The sequence below is a fragment of the Aedes albopictus genome, chromosome 2 (assembly GCF_035046485.1).
Source record: "Aedes albopictus strain Foshan chromosome 2, AalbF5, whole genome shotgun sequence".
In the NCBI taxonomy this organism is placed as follows: domain Eukaryota; kingdom Metazoa; phylum Arthropoda; class Insecta; order Diptera; family Culicidae; genus Aedes; species Aedes albopictus.
In genome coordinates, this window is record NC_085137.1 from 389577288 (window position 1) to 389598926 (window position 21639).

The 21639-nt window shown below is 39.7% G+C and overlaps 1 protein-coding gene across 5 annotated transcripts in view; it reads right to left on the minus strand.

The window, feature by feature from the left end:
* Positions 1 to 642: 642 nt before the first annotated feature.
* Positions 643 to 21639, minus strand: part of LOC109404556 (cGMP-inhibited 3',5'-cyclic phosphodiesterase 3B) — a 916127-nt gene continuing 895130 nt past the window's right edge. For 3 of the 5 annotated variants that reach the window (XM_062853190.1, XM_062853192.1, XM_062853191.1), the window contains exons 5-7: positions 3294 to 3641; positions 1362 to 3212; positions 643 to 1298 (exon numbers count right to left, since the gene is read on the minus strand). In XM_062853190.1, coding sequence (XP_062709174.1) covers positions 895 to 1298; positions 1362 to 3212; positions 3294 to 3641 — 2603 coding nt within the window. In that variant the 3' untranslated portion in view covers positions 643 to 894. The remainder of the gene's footprint in view (positions 1299 to 1361; positions 3213 to 3293; positions 3642 to 21639) is intronic. The other 2 variants (XM_062853194.1, XM_062853193.1) reach the window with 2 other exon arrangements.

Sequence of the window (21639 nt, forward strand, 5' to 3'; positions counted from 1 at the left end):
CAGAGTTCCTTCAGGGTTTCTTTAGAGATCCCTCTCAAAATTCTTCCAGGGATTTTCCTGGGAGTCCTCAAGTTCTACAAGGGGTTCCCCCAGAAACTTCCCGGAATTCCTGCTGGTGTACCTCCAGTGTGATCAATACATACAAAGATTTATGTAGGGATACTTCCAGGGTGTTACTTGGATTTTTTCTAGGATTCCTCCAGAGTTTTTATAATTCCTCCAAGGATTCAAGTAAGTGGTAGGCGTGAATCAAGGTCCGGGATCAGGAAGGTATCAATCACAAAACTGCCGTAATTCTGCAAAGTGACGTAAGCGACATTGATAGTTTTGGCCCATTTTTTGGTTATTATGCATAAAACTCTTGCTCATCCTCTAAGTTTCTTTCCATAGATGATAGATTACGACTAGATCTTGCATTCTAATACAGCAGGCATACCTCAGTGTTATTTTTACACCAGATATTATATATGATATACCAAAAAATATCGGCATTTTGAATGGCGCTTACGTCACTTTGCAGAATTACGGCAGAAAAGCTAAGGTCCAGAAATTATACATGGTGGCTCCAAAAGAGGAGCTAACAAAAGACAAAATCCGTAATACCAATTCCGATAAAAATTACATTGCGAACTCGTAAGTTCCGTTAAGATTACAGACAGAGCGAACACATTCATTAAAACACTACAGAATAGTTCCTACCGAAAATTCTATTTTAAATTCCTCCTATACTAGGATTAGGCACAAATATATGCCCTAAAAGGTTCTCATGAAAACCCCTTCCTCCTCGTTAAGTACGAATGCTAGGTCAAAGAGTGAAGACTAGGTTCAGTGAGAGCGTCGAACCAAAAACAAAAGAAGTAGGTATCACCATTAGGTAATATATTATGCTATCCACTAACCTGAATATCCAATGGTGAGAACTTCCACCGGCAGCGATCCACGCCGCCGGGACAGTAAATTCTCGGCATCGGCCCGCCGCTTGAACCGCTGCCATGCCGTCGAAGACGAAGTCGAACTGCCAGCAGCGCCGCCTCCTCCTCCGTTGCCGTTGCCCGAGCCCGAGGTAGCATCCTCGGATAGGATCGGGCTCAAGATCTCCGCTCCACCGGACGACCGCCGCCTTAGGACCTTCTTCGCACTGCGCCGTTTGTTGTTAAAGCTGTTCCGAATCACAACGCTGTTTGAGCTATCACACGGTACCGATCCGCGCCGCTGTATGTTGTACGCCGGACCGATGTTATTGGGGAGTACGGTGGCCGTCACCTCCGGCTGGGCACCGTTTGATTGGTCTTTTGTGTCTGAGGGAGGGAAAGAAAAGGTTTATTGGAAAAAGGTCAAGGTTCACAAAGTGCCCGACTTACGCATGGAAGTGATGAATTCGGCGGGCATGGAGCCCCGCCGCAGATCGCACGTGTTGATGACGAACGACACGCCCAGGTCAGATTCTACGGGTTTCGGGGGTAAAGCTACGGTGACCGGAGCGGAGCCTCTCCGCCGGCTGAGACTTCGCTTCAGCATGGATGGGTCGAGATTCTCCTTCTGGCCGAGAGAGAGCTTCGGGATTTTGGCCTTTTCGGTGGAAGTGGACGAGTCCGTTTCCCGCTTGATGCTTTCCTTTTTGGTCATCAGGATGCCACGAGATTCACTGTTCGGTTCCGGGTGGGAGTTGGAAGAGCTACTGCTGCTGTTGGATTCGAGAAGGGCTTCCGGACAGGCACCGAGTTCCGCCTGCGAAGACATGTAACGAGTGCGTACGTACGGCTGCAACGGTGGGAAGGTTTGCTGTCTGATAAGATGCTTGGAAGTTCCAACGGTGAGAAGATTCGCGTTATTTCCTACGCTAACGGCTCCGTGAAGCACAAGATTCAGTCGATCGCCGCAAATTCCAGCGGTCATCGATGCAATACTGCAGTCTGGAAGAAGATTCTCTGCACTGAGTGGACGTTCTCGGTCCGCGGTGCTACCGGTGGAGGAACCACGTGCTCCCCGATGGAGGCTGTCGCTATCCGACGAGAAGATCGAGAGCGAATCGTTGTCGAACTTGTGTTCGTCGCTTTCCTGGATCGATTCCGGTGGGAGATTAGTTTCTCGGTGGTCTCGTGCTGGAAGCACAATCTTCGGTATACTATGTATTGGAACGGAGAACCGTCGTTCGCTGCGAGCACCACAGAAGCCGGAGATTTGCAAAGAACTGCGTCGACCGAACTTGGCAGCACTCGGAATCAGAATTTCCGAACTGTCCGACAGGTCATGAAGTGGTTCATCTTGGTCATCGTTATCGTCCACATCTTCGTCCAGCAGCTCGGCGTCGGATATCTCGGTTCGAGTTTCCTCGTTCATCTCCGCCTGTAGTTTGCTTTCCCACTGTATTTGGTTGTATTTCAGATGGTACATCATATTATGGGAAAGGTCAGTCTTCAGGAATCGGTGCCACTCGTCCATCAGGGGCGTAACGACAAATTTGAAGAAGCCGGTCTGGATCTTGGGCACCGACGTCGAATGTCGATCACAGAGCGAAGTGACCGGTAGATTGAGCTGTCGTTCGTAGTCTCCCTGGCGGAAGAACTCTTCGCACACCTTCAAACTCCACTTTTTACTAATATCCCATGGCCGGCAGGGATTGCAGATGTCCGCACATTTGAGCGAGATTTGCAAGATAAAGTGTCGGTGTTCCTTGTCGCGCATATCCAAACTATCATGCGCGAGATAGTCGCGGAATTTGCTGATGAATTCCTGCTGCCTGGTGATGTCCGTCGCCAGGATTAGAGAGCTGATCTGCTTTTCCAGTTCCGGTCGAATACCCTGTATCTGTTCGGCGACGCCGCTCTCCAGCAGACACCCAACGGCCGATCGCCAGTGATGGTTTTCTAGCACCGAGGTGTTCTCGTAGAGCGCCGCCAGGTGGTTGGAGGTCGCTATCAAGAACGGTTGATTCACGCCCGGGTGGTCCAAGTCATGCGTAACGGCACCGATCAACGACGCCATGATCTCCAGCGGGCTCAGATGTTCCAGGATGCGCTTCTCTTGCAAGAAACAGTGCATTGCTTGTGTTACGTCAGTCGCGTGAATTGAATTGTGATACGGGTTCGTACTATGATAACCTTCCTCGATTAAACTAAACAATTTCCATAATCTAACTACGTCTAGGTTGAAGTGGTCCAAAAGGCCGTACCAATGGAACAGATGAACACATAAGACAGGCAGTGAACGTCCTGGAAGGAGAATGAGATAAAAGGTAAGTATTGTGGTGAGTATGCATTCCAATCCCCACATCCACACCAACCCATACTCACCACCAGTTACCGTTTCCAGGGTGAAAGCATTGAAGCGCCAGTGGCCGACGCGGTCCAGGATACATTGCACCTGGCCGTGCAGGATGTCATCTAGAATAGCTGGTTCGAGCGCGAGGCTTCGCGTGTGGAGCTTCTTTCTGCGCCGTTTATGCATCGTCAGAAACCGGCCGGTGCAAGCGTGCCGCCGCCGGGGGTTCTCCGAGTAATCATCCGATATCAGAGCCTCGAACAGGGGCCGATCCTGGTCCGACATCCGCCGGGCCGTCGGCTGGTAGGGCACTGTCGTCACCGTGGCCGTTGTCGTCGTCGTCGTTAGCGCAATCGTCGGTATCGTATTGGATGTTGTTGCTGCAACGAAATGGAACCGGAAAATAGTAAGGGGAAAGTTAGATGAATTGCTTTCACAGAGTTCCGCCCTGCACTCCAGGGCGGCGTGATTGGATTTCCCAAACAGGATCGGAAAGTATAATCAACGAAAATTATCGTTACACAAAGCGCGGATATTAATCTAAATTAATGACGACCGAAAAGTCTTCGCGCCACAGCACAGCCGGCACAAATCCCGGCAAAATCAGAAGCCAAACATAAATTCGCCGCTTAAGGTCCGGGTCTGATCCCTGCAAAGAGCCAGTAAATAATTTCCCACAAGCGGGTGGTGAAAATTAAAGGTCAACCTAATCCAGTTAGCCAGGCAAGCCGGGAAAAGTTTCCATCCGGCGGGAATCCACCCACCCTGGAAAGGATCAGAGTTTTCGGAACAATAACCTATCATCCTCTATGCAGCAGCCAAGTTAACCTCTAGGTCGTGAACCCGAGCTGGAAGAAATCACAACCGAATAGCAAATTTAGGTGTTTTGTGTAAAAAAATCAGAAATTGTAGCCATACTACTAATACTTCAATAATATTACTAGTTTATACATTTAATAGTTATATCTCATAACTGTTCAATCAGTACATGTGACTTCTCGTGTCCTATACTTCCTATAATCGTATAACTGTCCCATATGAATAGGAAACCCAGCAAAGATGGGACTGATATGCGATCATGGGTGTAGGTACGGACCAGCTACTCGCAGCAAAAACGCAGGACTAAAGCAAACTCCCTGTAATCCCTGCGAAATGGATTGCACACCACACCGAACACGGTCGAAATGGAAGAGTCGTTTATCTTCAGCTTGTTTGGCAATATTGTTCCAAGTGCAAACTGTGAGCGACGAAAAGAAATTCTGTTTAAGGTATACGCAGGCCCTTCGAATAAACAACTGTGGATGACTCGATGTCGATGGATCTTATTGTTCATCTCACCACTACTGTTGTTGGCTGACACGGCCAGAATTGTTTGTGTTTCTGGTGGCGACAATGCGCTATCGAAGCTCATAAATCTCGACGGGATTTTTCTGCGATTTTTTTTTTATCGCACGCGGACAACAGAAGAATAGGATGTTTTGTGATATCCTTATTAACGCTGAATTAACGCTTTATAAGAACTTTGCTCCGATATAAATCTAAATTTAACCATCTAATACCCAACCCTGTATTAAAGCGGGGCATAGTTTGCGCATTTTACAATAATCTTGAAAACTCGATTTTTTTTGGGAATTGAACGCGGACCTCCTGATTTATAGACAGACTAACCTAGCACCTACACCACACAAAATTGAAGGGGCCCAGACTTCAAGTTTTCCAGAACTTTTTACCGGTCTTACACCCATAAGATGGGTATAAATATCGCTCGAAAAACCGACTTTCCATCCGAGGCCTGGAGGGCCGAGTCTCATATACCAATCAACTCAGCTCGACGAACTGAGCAAATGTCTGTATGTGTGTGTGTGTGCGTAGGTATGTTACAAAAAAATGTCACTCATGTTTCTCAGCCGTCTGTCAACTGATTTGGGTTCTCTTAGCACCAAATGAAAGCTATAATATCCTAGTAGAACCCCAACAAAATTTATTTCGATTGCCCGTTAGCGGGCCTACACACCAGTCAAACGGTTGGTCAAACCTGGCCGCACGGTCGAACAACTCGCTCAGACTTGAGCTATGTTTGATTGTTTATGACAAACATTGCGTCAGTCGGAGTGAACTGTTTTTTGGCCACACGATGTTTGACCAATCGTTTGACTGGTGTGTAGGTCCCCTTAGGTTACTAAGATATCTTTCGAAGAGCACTTGGGAGTTACAATTCAGCTTTTTTTTAAAAAGATTTTTGACAAAGTTTATCATAATATATTTCTCAGCCATATATCAACTGATATGAGTTATTCTACCACCAAATGAAAGCTACAACATCGATTGTTCGGCGGAAACAATGAAAAGTGACGCGTGTTTCGGTCACAATTCAGCAGTGTTTTTACCGACGAGGCTTTAGATGATTCGGACATTGCTTCTGCTACTCAACATGTACACCCATTGCACAATTATGGGTCACTCAAGGAACAATCATTTCATAATATGAATCGTTTTTCATACAAAAATAACACTTTCATTATTTTCATTCTATATTCTCTTCATTGAAACTCCTTTTTATTGTTTTATATAAAAATCTACTTGTAAAATTCGCTTTAGGCGGTGAAAATTACTAAAATGTTGGTGAATATTGAAAACCACAATAATGGGTCGAAATTGGCTGTGTAACAATTATGGGTCAATTTGTTGCCTATTATGGGTCACTCAAAAGGAATTGGCTCAGCAATAATGTTTTGTCTATTTTTTTCAATGAATGATCACTTATTCTCGATAGATCAACTATAGTAGAATCTAAAACTGGTCTCAAATCCCTTAACGAAGCGTGTTTTCACGATTTGGAATCAGTTTTTCAAAATTGGGACAAAATCTCCAACACAACCACCGATAAACGCCTAAAAGTATGCAGAACCCATGTACGCAGAACTCTCAATATTATGCTGCACAAAAGGTGACCCATTGTATTGCGGATTTTACCCCATAATAGACTCACACGCGGAAAATATTGTCCCACCAAAATATTGTCACACCGCTTTTCCCATAGATTGAGTTTTGCCACCGCTAACAAAAACAACATTGAACGCACTCTCTCGGTTGGTACAATGAATACATGGTTTGTTCAGCAGCTAAATGCCATGCACTCTGACGTGTGAGCATTTATTGTTCCTCTTCGAAGATTTGCTCGAAAGTCTATCAACGAATAAAAAATGCAATATGATTTTCGGTGTTCCTTGGCACAATAATGAGTCACTTAAAGTTTGTCTGAAATAAGCTTTAATTAGTTAAAATCACATGAATTTCCACATTAAGAACGTAAATTATACAGGGGATGGCCAAAATGTTTGGGATAGGCATCTTTTTTTCTCTCACAAAAAAGTTCAACATGCTATAACTTTTCATAGAGTGCATCAAAAAATCTTAAATTTTTACTGTTTGTCAACCTATTATATGTGCATTATTGGTACAAATTTGGGCTCGATTGATTAATCTTTCGCAAAGTTAGAACCGTTCGGGTAAAACACTATTTTTTGAACAACTTATTTTCGAGCTGTAATATCTCGGAAACCAGTGAACCAAATTGAATGAAAGTTTGTACGTACACAAACAATATATAAATGCTTCTCAAACTATTAAAACATAGATAGTTTTTGAACGTTGAAAAAAGTTATCATAGATTGACACTTTTTGGATTTTTCTCGAAAAAATGTATTTTTTTTACGTCAATGTCAATAAATTTTAGTACTGATATCCAAAGGTTTTCTACTTCTGTTTTCAAGTTATCTCTAATCAGATATATTAGAGCCTATTTAGATTAAAGGAAGAACACATTTAGTAATTTTTGTGCGGTATTGTAAAATTTACTAATTTTCCTCTATATGGGTAAAAATTTCAACCTGGTATAACTTAATTTGCCGTGAGAAAATATTACATTTTAGAACGTTGTATTAAGTATCAATATATTGTTGATAAACGTTAAAAAATTCATTCAATTCGGTTCTCTAGTTTCCGAGATATGACAGCTCAAAAATGAGTTGTCTAAAAAATAGTGTTTTACCCGAACGGCTCTAATTTCGTGAAAAATTATTCAATCGAGTCCAAATTTGTACCAATGATGCGCATATAATAGGCTGATAAACAGTCAAAATTTGAGATTTTTTGATGCACTCTATGAAAAGTTACAGCATGTTGAATTTTTTTGTGGGAGAAAAAAAGTTGCCTATCCCAAACATTTTGGCCACCCCCTGCACCTTTGTTCTGGTGGCGATACCATTTTGCACTTGAAAATCACTAAAGCTCGCTTTTACAGAGCTTACGAAAGCAGCGCACGCACTTTCCGATATTCACAATCGAAGCGTTACTTTGATAGATGGTTTTGCGCCGAATGAAAAAATATTGAAAATATGTATGGTTTGACGTATAAGCCTGTGTGCGATACGTATACTGACACAAAACAAATCAACTTATGTACGAAAAATGATAATGGCTAACAAAAGCTTGCAATTAATTAGTATTTATCTATTAAAGTGGAAAGTGACTAATAATTGTGTGTGACCCATAATTGTGCAATGAGTGTACTTCTCGTTTCCTACACTGGACTGGGACTTATTGTAAGCCCTGATATGGTTGTTTCTGGGCTTAAGGATTTGAAATCTTCAAGTGGATATGGTCCCGACTGCATACCGTCACTGGTACTTAATCGGTGGCGTCCAATCGGTCGGTGTGCGAATTCGTTGGCCATACCGTTTTCAACTGTATTCAATCTTTCCTTGACTACCGGCGTATTTCCCAGCTGCTGGAAGAATGCTTTTGTGTTTCCGGTTCATAAAAAAGGATGCAGACGAACAGTTTCTAACTACCGAGGAATCGCTGCCCTGAGTGCTACCTCCAAGCTCAAGCTGTTTAAAGCATTGTTCTTGAGCATCTAGTTTAGACCCGCGGCCCTTACATAGCTCCAGAACAGCACGGATTTATGTCTAAGCGATCAACAACCACTAATTTGACAACGTTTACTTCTTTCATTATACGCGAAATGGAGAAAGGTCACCAAGTAGATACAATTTACACAGATCTCTCAGCAGCATTCGACAAGATGAACCACGATGTCGCTCTCGCCAAATTCCGTAAGTTGGGTATCGGTAATAGTTTGCTGTCTTGGTTATACTCATACCTCACTGGTCGCACAATGTCTGCCAAAATTGGAAATAACGCTGTCATCTCCGTTTGCAGTTACGTTAGGTGTCCCCCAAGGCAGCCATCTTGGACCCTTTTTATTCCTTTTGTACATGAACGACGTGAACTATGTACTAGACTGCTTCAAACTGTCATACGCGGATGACCTAAAACTGTACCACATTATCAAGGGCCAGCGAGTTGCAGCAGCAACTCGCAACATTCGCTAACTGGTGCCATGTTAATCGCATGGTCCTAAATGGGTCCAAATGCTCGGTATTCATTTGGTCGTAAAAAATCTCTAATTCATTAGGATTATTATCTAGATCACACTCATCTAAAACGAGAGTCTACCGTCAAAGAACTGGGTGTCTTGATGGATTCTCAGTTGACCTTTAATGACCATGTTGCCTATATGGTTTCCAAGGCGTCTTCACAATTAGGTTTTGTATTCCGTTTTGCTAAAAACTTCAAAGATGTTTATTGCCTAAAATCGTTGTATTGCGCACTTGTTAGACCGTTGCTCGAGTATTGCTCTGTAGTTTGGGCTCCGTTTTATCAAAACGAAATACAGCGTATCGAGGCGCTACAACGAAAGTTTATTCGCTTTGCTCTGCGTTTTATCGCTTGGCTAAGCCCCTTGAATATGCCAAGTTATCCAAGTCGTTGCAAACTCATAAACTTGGAGCTTCTGCATGATAGAAGGAACGTCGTTAAAGCCTGCTTCATATCCGACCTTTTTCAAAATCAGATCGACTGCTCTTCGTTGCTTGGTCAGATTGGAATCCACATTCCAAGTCGGTCTCTTCGTTCCTATTCCTTTCTATCCATTCGCCATGCCAGAGCCAATTACATCATCAATGAGCCGATGCAGAGTATGTGCCGTGTTTTTAATAGTTGTTTTGCTGTTTTTGATTTCAATGTTTCTCGTGTAGTGATTAAGTATAGATTTAAGCAAATTTTATGTTAGTTATTTAAGTTATGTTAGAATAGCTGTGTCATTTGGGTCTGTATTTTTACCTGTTGACAAATAAATAAATGTTAATTGTTAAATGTGTTTGGGCGGTTGCGATGGGGATCTCGGTCGGATGGCATTGTTCGAAGGAAAAAAAACGAAACGTGACGTGTGTTTGGAGCAGCTGCGATGGGGATCTCGGTAGCGTTGCATTGTTCGGCGGAAAAAACGAAAAGTGACGCGTGTTTGGGGCAGTTGCTATGGGGATCTCGATCGGGTGGCATTGTTCGGCGAAAAAAAAAAAACGAAAAGTGACGCGTGTTTGGGGCAGTTGTGATGGGGATCTCGATCGCGTTGCATTGTTCGAAGGATAAAGTGAAAAGTGACGCGTGTTTGGGGTAGTTGCGATGGAAATCTCGGTCGCGTTGCATTGTTCGAAGGAAAAGGTGAAAACTCACGCGTGTTTGAGGCAGTTGCGATGGGGATCTCGGTCGGGTGGCATTGTTCGGCGAAAAAAAAAACGAAACGTGACGCGTGTTTGGAGCAGTTGCGATGGGGATCTCGGTCGCGTTGCATTGTTCGAAGGAAAAGGTGAAAATTGACGCGTGTTTGGGGCAGTTGCGATGAGGATCTCGGTCGGGTGGCATTGTTCGGCGACAAAAAACGAAAAGTGACGCGTGTTTGGGGCAGTTGCGATGGAAATCTCGGTCGCGTTGCATTGTTCGAAGGAAAAGGTGAAAACTCACGCGTGTTTGAGGCAGTTGCGATGGGGATCTCGGTCGGGTGGCATTGTTCGGCGAAAAAAAACGAAAAGTGACGCGTGTTTGGGGCAGTTGCGATGGGGATCTCGATCGCGTTGCATTGTTCGAAGGATAAAGTGAAAAGTGACGCGTGTTTGGGGCAGATGCACATTGTCCTTCCTCGTGAAGTGATATGAATGCACACTTGGTAGCCAACAGTATTGCAGAAAATTGAAGGAGTCAAAGAGTGGTTGCAGTCATCCGACGACATGGAACTGAGTGAGATCATTCCGATTTTTTCCTCAGTTCCTAGAAGGAGTTGTGGTAATTTCGCCAACGCATTTTCATTAGAACTCCTGGAGTCTGGTAATATCTGTAAATTAATCCTGAAGATCTGGTTAAAAATAGACCAATTTACTAAAAATCCATACAAGAAATTGAATCGCTATAACTTCTCTTCTTATGAACAATTTTATGCTGTGTCAAACGCTTTTCAAAATTCATTATATATAAGTCATGAACGCTCCAAATTTCATTGCATTCGGACCATTGAATCCGGAGATATAACAGTTCAAAGTTGGCTATCGGATAATTATGCCTATTACAAGAATATTTCTAACTTTATGACGAATAAACCGATCTTTCCCAAATTTGAACCATTGATAAATAACTAGTTGAGCAACTTACAGTAAAAATTTGAGAAGTGCATCAAAAACTTTTCGAAATGTTACAGTTAGTTGACCAATTTTTGAAAAGCAAAAATTTTACCTGTCCCGATCATTTTGACTATACCCTGTAGCCACATCTACACCACGAATTAAGGATCACCTGCTTAGTGGACTCTTACCACCGGAACAGGCGGTCCGTAGTGTTATTCTTAGCCAATGGAGACAATCGCTACCGACACTACACAGCTATCTAGGCTGACCGAGAAAAAGAGTTAATATTGATGATCAACCTCATAGGGCTCAAACAGCCACCAAATTGAAGAATTTCCCAAAAGCTTTGTTTTGAAAAAAAAAAACAAAATTTCATTCAACATTCCTCCACAACTCTAAAAATTAGTTTGCATATGTCTCTGAAAAATCGCACAGAGACTTCTTTAAAATTTTCCTATTTTGAAATGTTGTAGGAAACAACACGAACAATCTTTAAAGGATATTCTAGAATTACATTCTAGATTAATTTACGGAGAAATTTCTGGAAAAATCCTCGGAACTATTTGTGGAGGAGCCCTCGAAGGAATTTCCAGCAGAAGTATTGGAAGAATTTTCAAAGAATATTCTGGAAGAATTCCTTGTGGAATTCAAAAGGAAATTTATAAGGAAATTTTGAAATAATATTCGGTAAAAAATCACGAGGGAATTGCTGCAGAAATCATCATAAGAATTCTCAGTATTTGGAGAAATTTGGATTTCTGGAGGGTTTCTCGGAGATATTTCTGAAAGTTATCTTGAAATAGTTCAAGAAAACATTAATGGAAGAGAAATTTTGAAGGAATTCTCGATTTTTTTATGAATCCTCGCAAGAGTTTCTGGAGGAATTATCGGATAAACTTCAGAAGAAGCAAATTTTTGAAGAGCTTTCGTGAGCAGGTCTGTAGAACATCTGGAAGCATTTTCTCAAGGATGGTGAAAGACTTTCTGGAGGAATCCAGGGAAGAATTTCTGGAGACATCCGTAGAGGAATCCTTGCAGAAGGAATTTTTGCAAGAGCTTCTAAAAGAATCCTCGGATGAATTGATAGAGAAATTCCCGAAAATAAAATCTAAAAAACGTGGACATTTTTGGAGGATTTTTCGGATAAATGTCTGAAAAAATCCTGGGAAGAATATTCGGATTTTTAGAGGCATTGTTGAATAAATTTTCGGTGAAAATTTAGGAGGATCCTGTGGAAGAACCATCAGTAGAATTTTTATTTAATTATTTTTTTATTTGTATTAACGAGATTTTTAGCCCTAGACTAGTTCATCTCGGGACCCACGCTTTACTTCCTTTCCGAAGGAAGAACTCACATTTTGTGAGTTTGTCGGGAGTGGGATTCGATCCCAGGTCCTCGGCGTGATAGTCACGTGCTTTAACCATCACACCAAGTCCGCTCCAGTAGAATTTATGAAGAAATCCTTTGAAGAATCCTTGCAACATTTTCCTAGATGAATTCCTGGAAGAACATCTGAAGGAAACTTTGAGCAAAAGCTCGGGCCAATCCTTTGGAGACTTTTTTGTATGTATCATCCAGGAATTTCTGTTGCAATTTTCAAAGCTTCTTTTGGATAAATAATTCTGAGAAATTCTTGGAGAAATCCTTGGGGGGACTCTTGAAACATATCTCTGGATAAATTGGCAGAGAAATCTCCTAAGCATTTGTTTTAAAAAATATTGAAAAAAAAAAATCGGAAAATTTACTTTTACGAATTCCCGGAAGAGTCTTAAAGCCTACTTGGAAAGCGTCAGTGTCAATACAAGTCGCCCTGTGATTTTTACAGAAGTGCCTCTCTCAATGTCATCGAATCGGGAGACGATGACCAAGAGAGTCTTACAATATTCGCTCATTTTTCAGTCATGACGGAGCGTGACATGGTTGTAAACAAGGATTTTGTTATTGTTTGAATCCTTTAAAGCATGAATATATGTCCTTTTCTATCTATAAAATACAACGACTAGCCTAAACTTGCTTGGACCAGGTGAAAATTTTAGTTTCAAAACAAGTTTTCGTCATGACGCTTGATTATTGCGAAATGACATGACGAAGTGCGCGAGTGCTCGTTTCATTTTGTGACGATGAAAAAATCTACTTGTTCATCGTCATGGGATGGTCACGACTAATAGCACCGCTTGTAGAATCCTTCCAAAGTTTCCATGCCAATTTTAAAATAAATCGTTCCAAGATTTAACCAATAATTCACCGGACACCTTATCGAAATTTCCAGGGGGAGCGACACTAGTTTTGCCAAGCCAAAAAACCTCAAAAAAAGCTGAAAAAAGCCCAAAAAAGTCGCTGAAACCTGCAAAAGTTTTGCTTTTTTGACAACCTGATGAACGGTTTGCAAGAACATAGGCTCAGACCACAATAGTGACTACCGCTAGTGTTGTAGGATTAGCGTTGGGTGGTTCGCCGGAAATACGAAAGTGAACAAAACCGGTGCAATATAAAAGAACAAAATCTTGACCAACTAAAGCGATCTCATCAAATCACACCTTTTCAGATTTCTGAGGTTAAACTGTACAGAAGGATGGTTCAACGAATTAAAATTCAATCGAAACAACTCCAAACAAAGTTTTTTCAATCCTTTTTTTGCGTCTAAAACAATTACGTAAAATTTTGATGCGACTGCTTGCACCCTCGCGCTCTGTAGTTGAAATTTGAATGAGATTGAGTATGTAATTAATGTAAGTAATTTCACTTGCTGTGCTTAAAAAACTGTCCAAGACCGCAAAGTGATCTGCCTCCAGTGATAGTGAAAGTGGTCATGCAGTCAACTAAGAGGTCTGATATTGTTCAGCTCTGCTTATGCGTTGAACTCGGAATTTGTCAAGAATATGTGCCTTCAATAAGTTTACCAAATCGAGGATGGTTTTGAGAATACAAATCTTGCTTTCAGGAACACTTTGACATCAGTCGATGAAAAGATCATGAGTACATATTCGACGAGAAAGGCACTACCACCACTAGGTGGATTAATCTGTTTTTTTTTTTTTTTATTAAGGACTGTCTCGATTTTTTTCAAAAATTGTTCCAAGATTTGGAAAATTTGTTGGACAAACTACAAAAATATTATTTCCTTATCTTTCAGTTGTCTTCAAAAGCCTTCGCACAAGGAGTGTAAAAATAATCATTTAACTGTTCTATTATTTTGCACACCTTTTGAATTGAAATTGCAAAAAATATACGAAGATGTTCGAAAATTCAAATTTTTTTGCGCAAATATATTCATTTCCAGAATACCCATGGCAAATTATTTTTTTCAAGAAAAATTTCCACTCCATTTTAGCGCAATTCTTTAACCCTTTGGAGCCGGATTGTTTTGCCTTCGCTGCCGCAACCTCGCTGGCCTCGAACACGTTTTTTATGCTCGGTTTCATCGTCGGGGTCATATTGACCCTTCCGGCTCCAAAGGGTTAAAACGAAAATAGGCCATTTTTGAGGAACCCCTTTTCTCCATGCCCCTCTAAACATTAACGCAAATAAAAAAAAAGTTAAAAATTCATTTTTTTTAAATTGGATATGTTTTTTAATTTATTGGCGAAGTAGTTATAGTGAAGAACGGAATTTTATAACCTTTTAAGATGTTCAAAGCAAGGCGTCAAAGTATGACAAAAAAAAAGACGTTTTTGTTAATTCTGGATAATTTTCTATCGAGAATAAAAATTTTGAAAGTCGGTGTTGATCAATATATTATGTGTACATAACTGCTAACAAGAATCGAAATTATTAAAATTTTCACCGTACAATTTTTTTCGCTACAAGTTATTGAAACGCTGAAAAATCATTGCAATTTGCATTTTGTGAAGATTTTTATTTTGTGAGGTGGGTTATTTCAAATAACCCTAAACATTCTCCAAATTTCTTCAAGCTATTCTAAACTTGACTATATTGTGCAGATTGCATAGAAGAACCGAAATGAAAAGACCAACCCAGCTTCGAGATAGAACATCCTGAACATTTTCAACTAGTTTCCGATACACGCCTTAGTTTGAAATTTCTTCAATATGTCTTCACAAAAATAATTATCAAAGATCAAAGAAGTTCAAGTATCTTTTGATTGAAGACCTGTTTTCACATCTGGTATTCCTGGACATGTTTTGAGTCTTCTACGCCATGTTCCGCCTTCAATTCCAGCACTTTCTACATTTATCCCCTGTATCTAATGTAAACGGGCTGTACATTCCGATGCATTTTAGTATTTAAGTTACAATTAGCGAATAGCCGCTATCGTTTAACCTGGTCATATAATTTTGTATAAAAAATGCTAGTGGTTTTATTGTTTTGTCTAACACCAAATATACTATATTAACAATATAGGTCACTCTTACGATTTTTTGGCGACACCTTTTTAGTGAATGTGTCGCCACCAAGCGTCAGAAAAGGTACTACTACACACTAAATGCATGCGCTATCCGAATGACGTTTATTCTGTCGAACTGTCATTGCATGGTGGGGATGCCCATTTCTTCTTAAATAATCGATTAAATTAAATTAATCGATTTTTTTCAACTACTCAAATTAGGACAAATTTTATTCTCTCTTCTTCAACAATTTGTGGCGTGATATTATCGTCGCAGCACCAAATCGAAGTCGCGACTCGCACGACATGCGAAGTATATTTGAACCGATAAACGTTCCTAACAGACTAAAACACAGACGACCCAATGACCCAAATCGAACTTTTCGTTAGCGAGTTATGAACGGTCTCACTGTAGACAAAATGATCGGGACAGTCAAAATTTTCACTTTTCAAAAAATGTTGAACTAGCAGTAACTTTTCGAAAAGTGCATCAAATATTCGCAAATTTTCACTGTAAGTTCATCAAATAGTTGTGTATCAGTGGTCCACATCTGGAAAAGTTCGGACTATTCTCCACGAAGTTATAAAGATTCATGGAAAAGGTATACTTATTCGATAGCCAACTTTGAGCTGTTATATCTTTGGATTCAATGCACCGAATGCAATGAAATTTTGACCATTTATGACTTCTATAATGAACTCTGAAATACGATTGACCTCACTTGAAATTTTCAACAAGAGAAAAAGTTAAAGCGATTTCATTTATTTCACGGTTTTTTAGTAAATTGGTCTTTTTTTAATTGTTAAAAATAATTATTTTTAATATGCATCCCATTACTTTTTCAATTTATTGGCGGCTATGCTGTTACTTTCCTTCAAAACACATTTATGTATAAGTCAATTAGAGGGAAATTAAATGAACTATAATTCGCATCTTGAATTTTGCAACGAAGTTGAAGTTTTGAATAATTTGGTGTTTTATTAGAAAAATAATCTAATCGTTATAATTTTATTCTGTGTTAAGAATTTTGATTTAAGTCAAAGGTTTTTAATAGCTCATTATAAAAGTCATGAATGGTCAAAATTTCACTACATTCAGTTCATTGAATCCGAAGATATAACAGCTCAAAGTTGGCTATCGGATAATTATCCCTTTTCCAAGATTCTTTATTACTTCGTTGAGAATAGCCCGATCTTTTCCAAATTTGGACCACTAATACACAACTTACAGTGAAAATTTGAGAATATTTGATGCACTTTTCGAAAAGTTGCAGCTAGTTGAACATTTTTTGGAAAGTGAAAATTTTGCCTGTCCCGATCATTTTGTCTTTTCTCCGGAAATTACACAAGAAGTTCCTTGTGGGATCCCTTTTAGAATTGCACTCTGGATTATTTTCTCCAAGATTCCTCCAGAAATTCTTTGGGGGATTCCTCCTGGAAATTATTCTGGAGTTATTTTAGGAACTCCTTTCGGGATTTCTTAGGGAAAGCCTTCCGGCGTTCCTCCTCCATTCTACAACATTTTTTTTTATGAAATTCCTCCAGCAGTTTTGTAAAAAATCCTCCAGATGTTCGTTCTGGTTTTTTTTTCCAAAAGCTCCTTCTGGGATTACATATCTCCATGAATAGGACGCAATCAGTGAAGTACTAGATTTGTAGTAATGAGCTGAATTTTTGTATAATGAGAAAGTAAATTCTCCGTTACTGCAATAAAATGGTACAAAAAGCAAGGGTTTTATGACTCCTTGTCTGATTTGATGCTGTTTGAGCAAAACTTTGGGTAACTGTGTTGTTGTATTCTCCATTTATTGCAACTTCAACCACATAGTTCCCCAAAGTTTTTCTCAAGCAGCATCAAATTAGGCTAGGAATCATAATACCCATGAGTTTGCACCGTTTCAATGCAGAAACGGAGAATTTCCCAAGAAACATTTTTGCTGTATAAGAGTGGAATAAACCACTCATAAGCAAACTTCAGCTTAAGAAACTATTGTTCAGCTACTTATGTTTCTTGAGTTAGCATCTCACCATACAAAAAAGCAGCTCATTACTACAAATCTAGTATTCACTTATTCCTTCTGGGAATCCCGGAAAAAGTACTTCTGAAGACATTCCAAATTTATAGAAATCTCAGAAGGAATTACAAAAACAATTCCTGGATGATTTATGATACTTCAAAGAGGGAGCTTCTGAAGGAATCCTGGAAAGTCCTTTCGAAAAATATTAATTAAAATGCCCCTATAAAATCGCGTTGGAGTTTTACAGAGTCACTTCGAAATTTCTCCGGAATTTCAAAAGAAATTCCTTGAAAAATCCCAGAAGACTCTTGTGGAAATTCTTAAAGGACGGAGTAAATTCCAGAAGGAACTTTTGGAGGAATACTGGTAGAAATTCCGGTTGAAATTCTCAGAAGGAGGAATTTTTGAAGAAACTCTTCGATAAATCCCAGAAACAACTCCTGGTCGTTCTTGAAAAATTTCGGAGGAATTCCAGAAGGAACTCCGGGAGGTATTCGTAAAAAAACTCCTGAGGGAATCGTTGAAGGAGCTTCTGCAGGAATCCAAGAAATACTCCAAGAAACTCCTATAAGGAAATCCTATAAGGAACTTCTTGACGAATCCTAGAAGAGAATTCTTGAGGATTCCTAGAAATAATTTTTGGAGGAATACCAGTAGAAATTTCTGGAGTAATTTCAGTAGGAACTCCTGCGGGTCCCTCGAAGGAACCTCTGGAGTAATTTTAGAAAAAAAAAACTTTAAATCAATCTCTGAAGGCACTCCTGGAGGAATTTCAAAAAGAGCTCCTGAATGAATCTCAGAAAAAAAAACTCTAGGAGGAAACTGAGAAGGAACTTCCGTTGGAAAATCAGAAAGAATTTATGGAAGAGTTTAGAAGGAACATCTGAAGGAATGCCTGACTAAATTTATGGAGGATTATCACTCTGCAGTGGGCGAATTCGCTACAATATTTTGACCAACTGAAGTTCACTCAGTAGCTCATGACTGTATATTTAAAAATATTGAGCTTTGCAAGGATTTCGCGACGATCGTGTAGATGTTCAAAGACTGATTCTCAGCTTAGTTATCTATGAACAGTTCAATCTTTGACAGCAAAATGTTCACACATCCAACAACAAAGGAAACCGATTAGTTCGGAATAAAACAATCAGTACTCGAATAAACTCACAGTTCACTTCGGAAGAACATCGAAGTTAATCGAAATTAAATTTGACGGGTTCCATAGGCTAATCCAGATGACCCCCAATTGTAGAGGCGCTTGGTGAGATAAGGAGAAAATCGTTTGTTTACATAAAAAAATAATTTTTTTTACCTATAGGTAAATCCAACGGAAGCTAACGATCCCTCCGCATCTGGTGGCAGGAATGAGAACCCTATGAAAAACGTGGCTCCTCCAAAATTTCACATGGCGCAGCATAGGCAAACTGCACTTTTTTCACTTTTTCATGTCGATTTCCGCATCGTAGAAAAACAAACGAGCACTTTTTGAAAAGAAAATCTGATTCTCTTTCAGATGCGCTTAGATCCGGTAGGTACTTACGAACAACTTATGTGATTAATTTGAGGAGCTCTTGCTATGCCTCAGGCGTGCGATCTTCCGGATTTTTTGTTAGCTGGCCAATCCGGTGTCTGTCGGCGTGGGCATCGAGAATGATGATAATAGAAGCCATTACCAATGGAAAATAGCAACCACCAAGGCAAAATATGAGTAAAATTTGACGACAAAAAAAATGACTTTTTTATGTAAACAAACGATTTTCTCCTTGTCTCACCAAGCGCCTCTACAATTGGGGGTAATCTGGATGAGCCTATTCACCCCCAAAACGACGATTCGACCGCTTGGGAGTGTTGTCGTCGTCGTCGTGATGATGCTTCCCGAAAACAATGTCAAATTCGTTCGGGGTTTCAAAACATTGGAAAGAAATTCATTATTTTTACAGTCAGATTGAGATTTACGAGTAAATAAGTGTGATCCGAAGGTATAACTGTTTATTCTGAGCATAACAGTATTTTTTACGGCAGTGAAAACTAATTAGAACTTCAATATTTCTGGGTCTGAAAATCGTTCAGGCGAAGTGGATAGCAAATCTAACCTAGAATATCCTACAATTCTAACCTCAACTCCTCACTTGCACAAGCCGGATCTCATTTTTCACGGAAATGGTGGAACAAAATGCAAAACTAATGTACGTGCGACCGAGGGAATTGAAAGTTCTACCATTCCCACTTAAAAAAATTGTCGGATGTGGGTTGTAAGTAGAAAAAATAAAATAATTCCCCCAACAGATTATGTTGATAGGTATGTAAAGAAAGGTAAACATCATCAGTTCGGTGTTGCGCTACCGAAACAAAGATGGGTAACAGTATGTTTTGTTTTGCCCTTGAAAGCCAATTCTCGGGTCCGGTCCCGGAGCTCTGTTTTTTCGTAAACACGGCACCGCTCAAACGTTGAAATTATTGATGCAACGTCTTGCACTCTGCCACAAGAAATTTGACGATAAACAGCTCAGCACCTAGAATGTGTAAGCCCTACTCATAAGTGCATAATTTCCAGACCACACCAAACATGTGTAACAGTTACACATTTACAAAAACAGCTCGTACACTCTTCTAGATGCGAAATGACGTTTTTTTTTTGTTTTCCAAGGTCACTAGTAAACCTAGCTAGATTGCCGTACAATTTTTTTTTGCGAATTTCACGATTTTGCGGACGCAGGAGCTGATTTTGTGAATGTAGAAGTGTTACACATTTTTGGTGTAGTCTGGAAATTATGCACCACCAGGGCAAAATATAAGTTAATTATGAGGGTGAAATTTAAATTTCGATGATAAACGATTTCGGTGACGTTACAATGAGGGAATATTCAAATTCTTCTATAGATGTATTCGTAGATGTCATCTAATGAAATATTATTTTGTTTGTGTATATTGTAAATCGATTATTTATTAATCGATGATTTGGGAACAAAAAACTTCGACACCCCTAACATCGTTTTTCGAGAATTGTCACCTTGCACAGTTAACTAAAATTGATCAAAATACGATAATTTTTTCTGACAAAAGGTGGTGCTGTAATCATTCGTGAACGGTGTCTCCATGTCGTTGTATGTGAAAACTTGAAGTGACCTCCCAAGTAACCACGGTGCTGAAGCCTTATTGCATGCAGATATACGGTGTATTTAGAGCAATCATTACTTTGCTTGAACACTTATAGTTGATTTAAAGTGGAAATGGCAATTATGCGACTGATTTAGGATTATACCAGTATAATCGTAATTTTATTCTATAATTGCCCATTTCCACTTTAAATCAACCTTAAGTTTGCATGTAAAGTAATGATTGCTCCAAATACACCGTATATCTGCATGCAATAAGGCTTCACCACCGTGGTTACTTGGGCTATATAGTGACTAATATAGTATATTTGCCAACACTGTAGTTTCCTGAAGGTGCTGCGGGTGTTACGATAGCTCAAAGCATTCACAGTGGATGATGGAAAAGGATCACCAGTGGCGTAGCTAGGAATTTGGGGGCCCGGTGTGGAACCAAATTTGTGGGCCCCATGAAAATTACAGATGTACATATTTTACCAAGCTAAATCTATACATTTAACTCTCGAATGATCGCGCCGTTGTATTTTGTACAAAACGTTTAAAATATCTCGATTTTTGTATACAGCGTGATGCTGGCAGTGTTGACCAACAGACTGACGGAAGGTTAAAAATTATTCTCTATATGTATTCCTTTATGAATTTCTTCGGAGATTTCTGCAAGGATACATCCCGGAATTCCACCAATGAGCGTAAGATTTATTTTTAAGAATTATGTCTATTTTTTAACAATTTATTTAGGAATTGTACCAAGTAAACCTTTAGGAATTCCTTCAAAGTTTCCTTGATTCTTTTTTTAAAATCTTTCTTGAAAAATAATTTGTCTTCAAGAATCTTTTAAGTAGTTAATGCAAGGATGTTATTTAGTATTTCTCCAAGCACTCCTGAGTGTTGTCTTCGAGGATGTTTTCAAAAGTACTTCAGAGTACTTCAAAAGATTCTTGAAAAGGATTTATCGAGTATTTCTCGAAACATTTCTTCAGGAAGTTCACCAGGGATTCTCTCAATATTATCTCTAAGGATTCATCTAGATATCATTAATAGATTTTTTTAAGAAATTCCATAAAAAATACTACACAAATTTTTTTGAATGATTCTATTAAGAAATTACATTAGAATTCCACTAGAGGAAGAGAAGCCATTCTAGAATTTCCTCAAACATTCCTCCATGGTTTCTTTCAGCAGATCCTCCAAATATTTTTTTGTTGATTTTTTCACAGAAGTTAACTATTTCTCCATAGATTCTTCAAGGATTTCTCAATTATTTCCTCACGTAACTCTTTCAGAGATTTCTCCAAGACTTTATATTGGCATTTCCTCAAGCATTCGTCACTCATCTTGCCGTTCTTTTGAAGATTTCTTTTTTTCCTAGGATTCCCTCAGA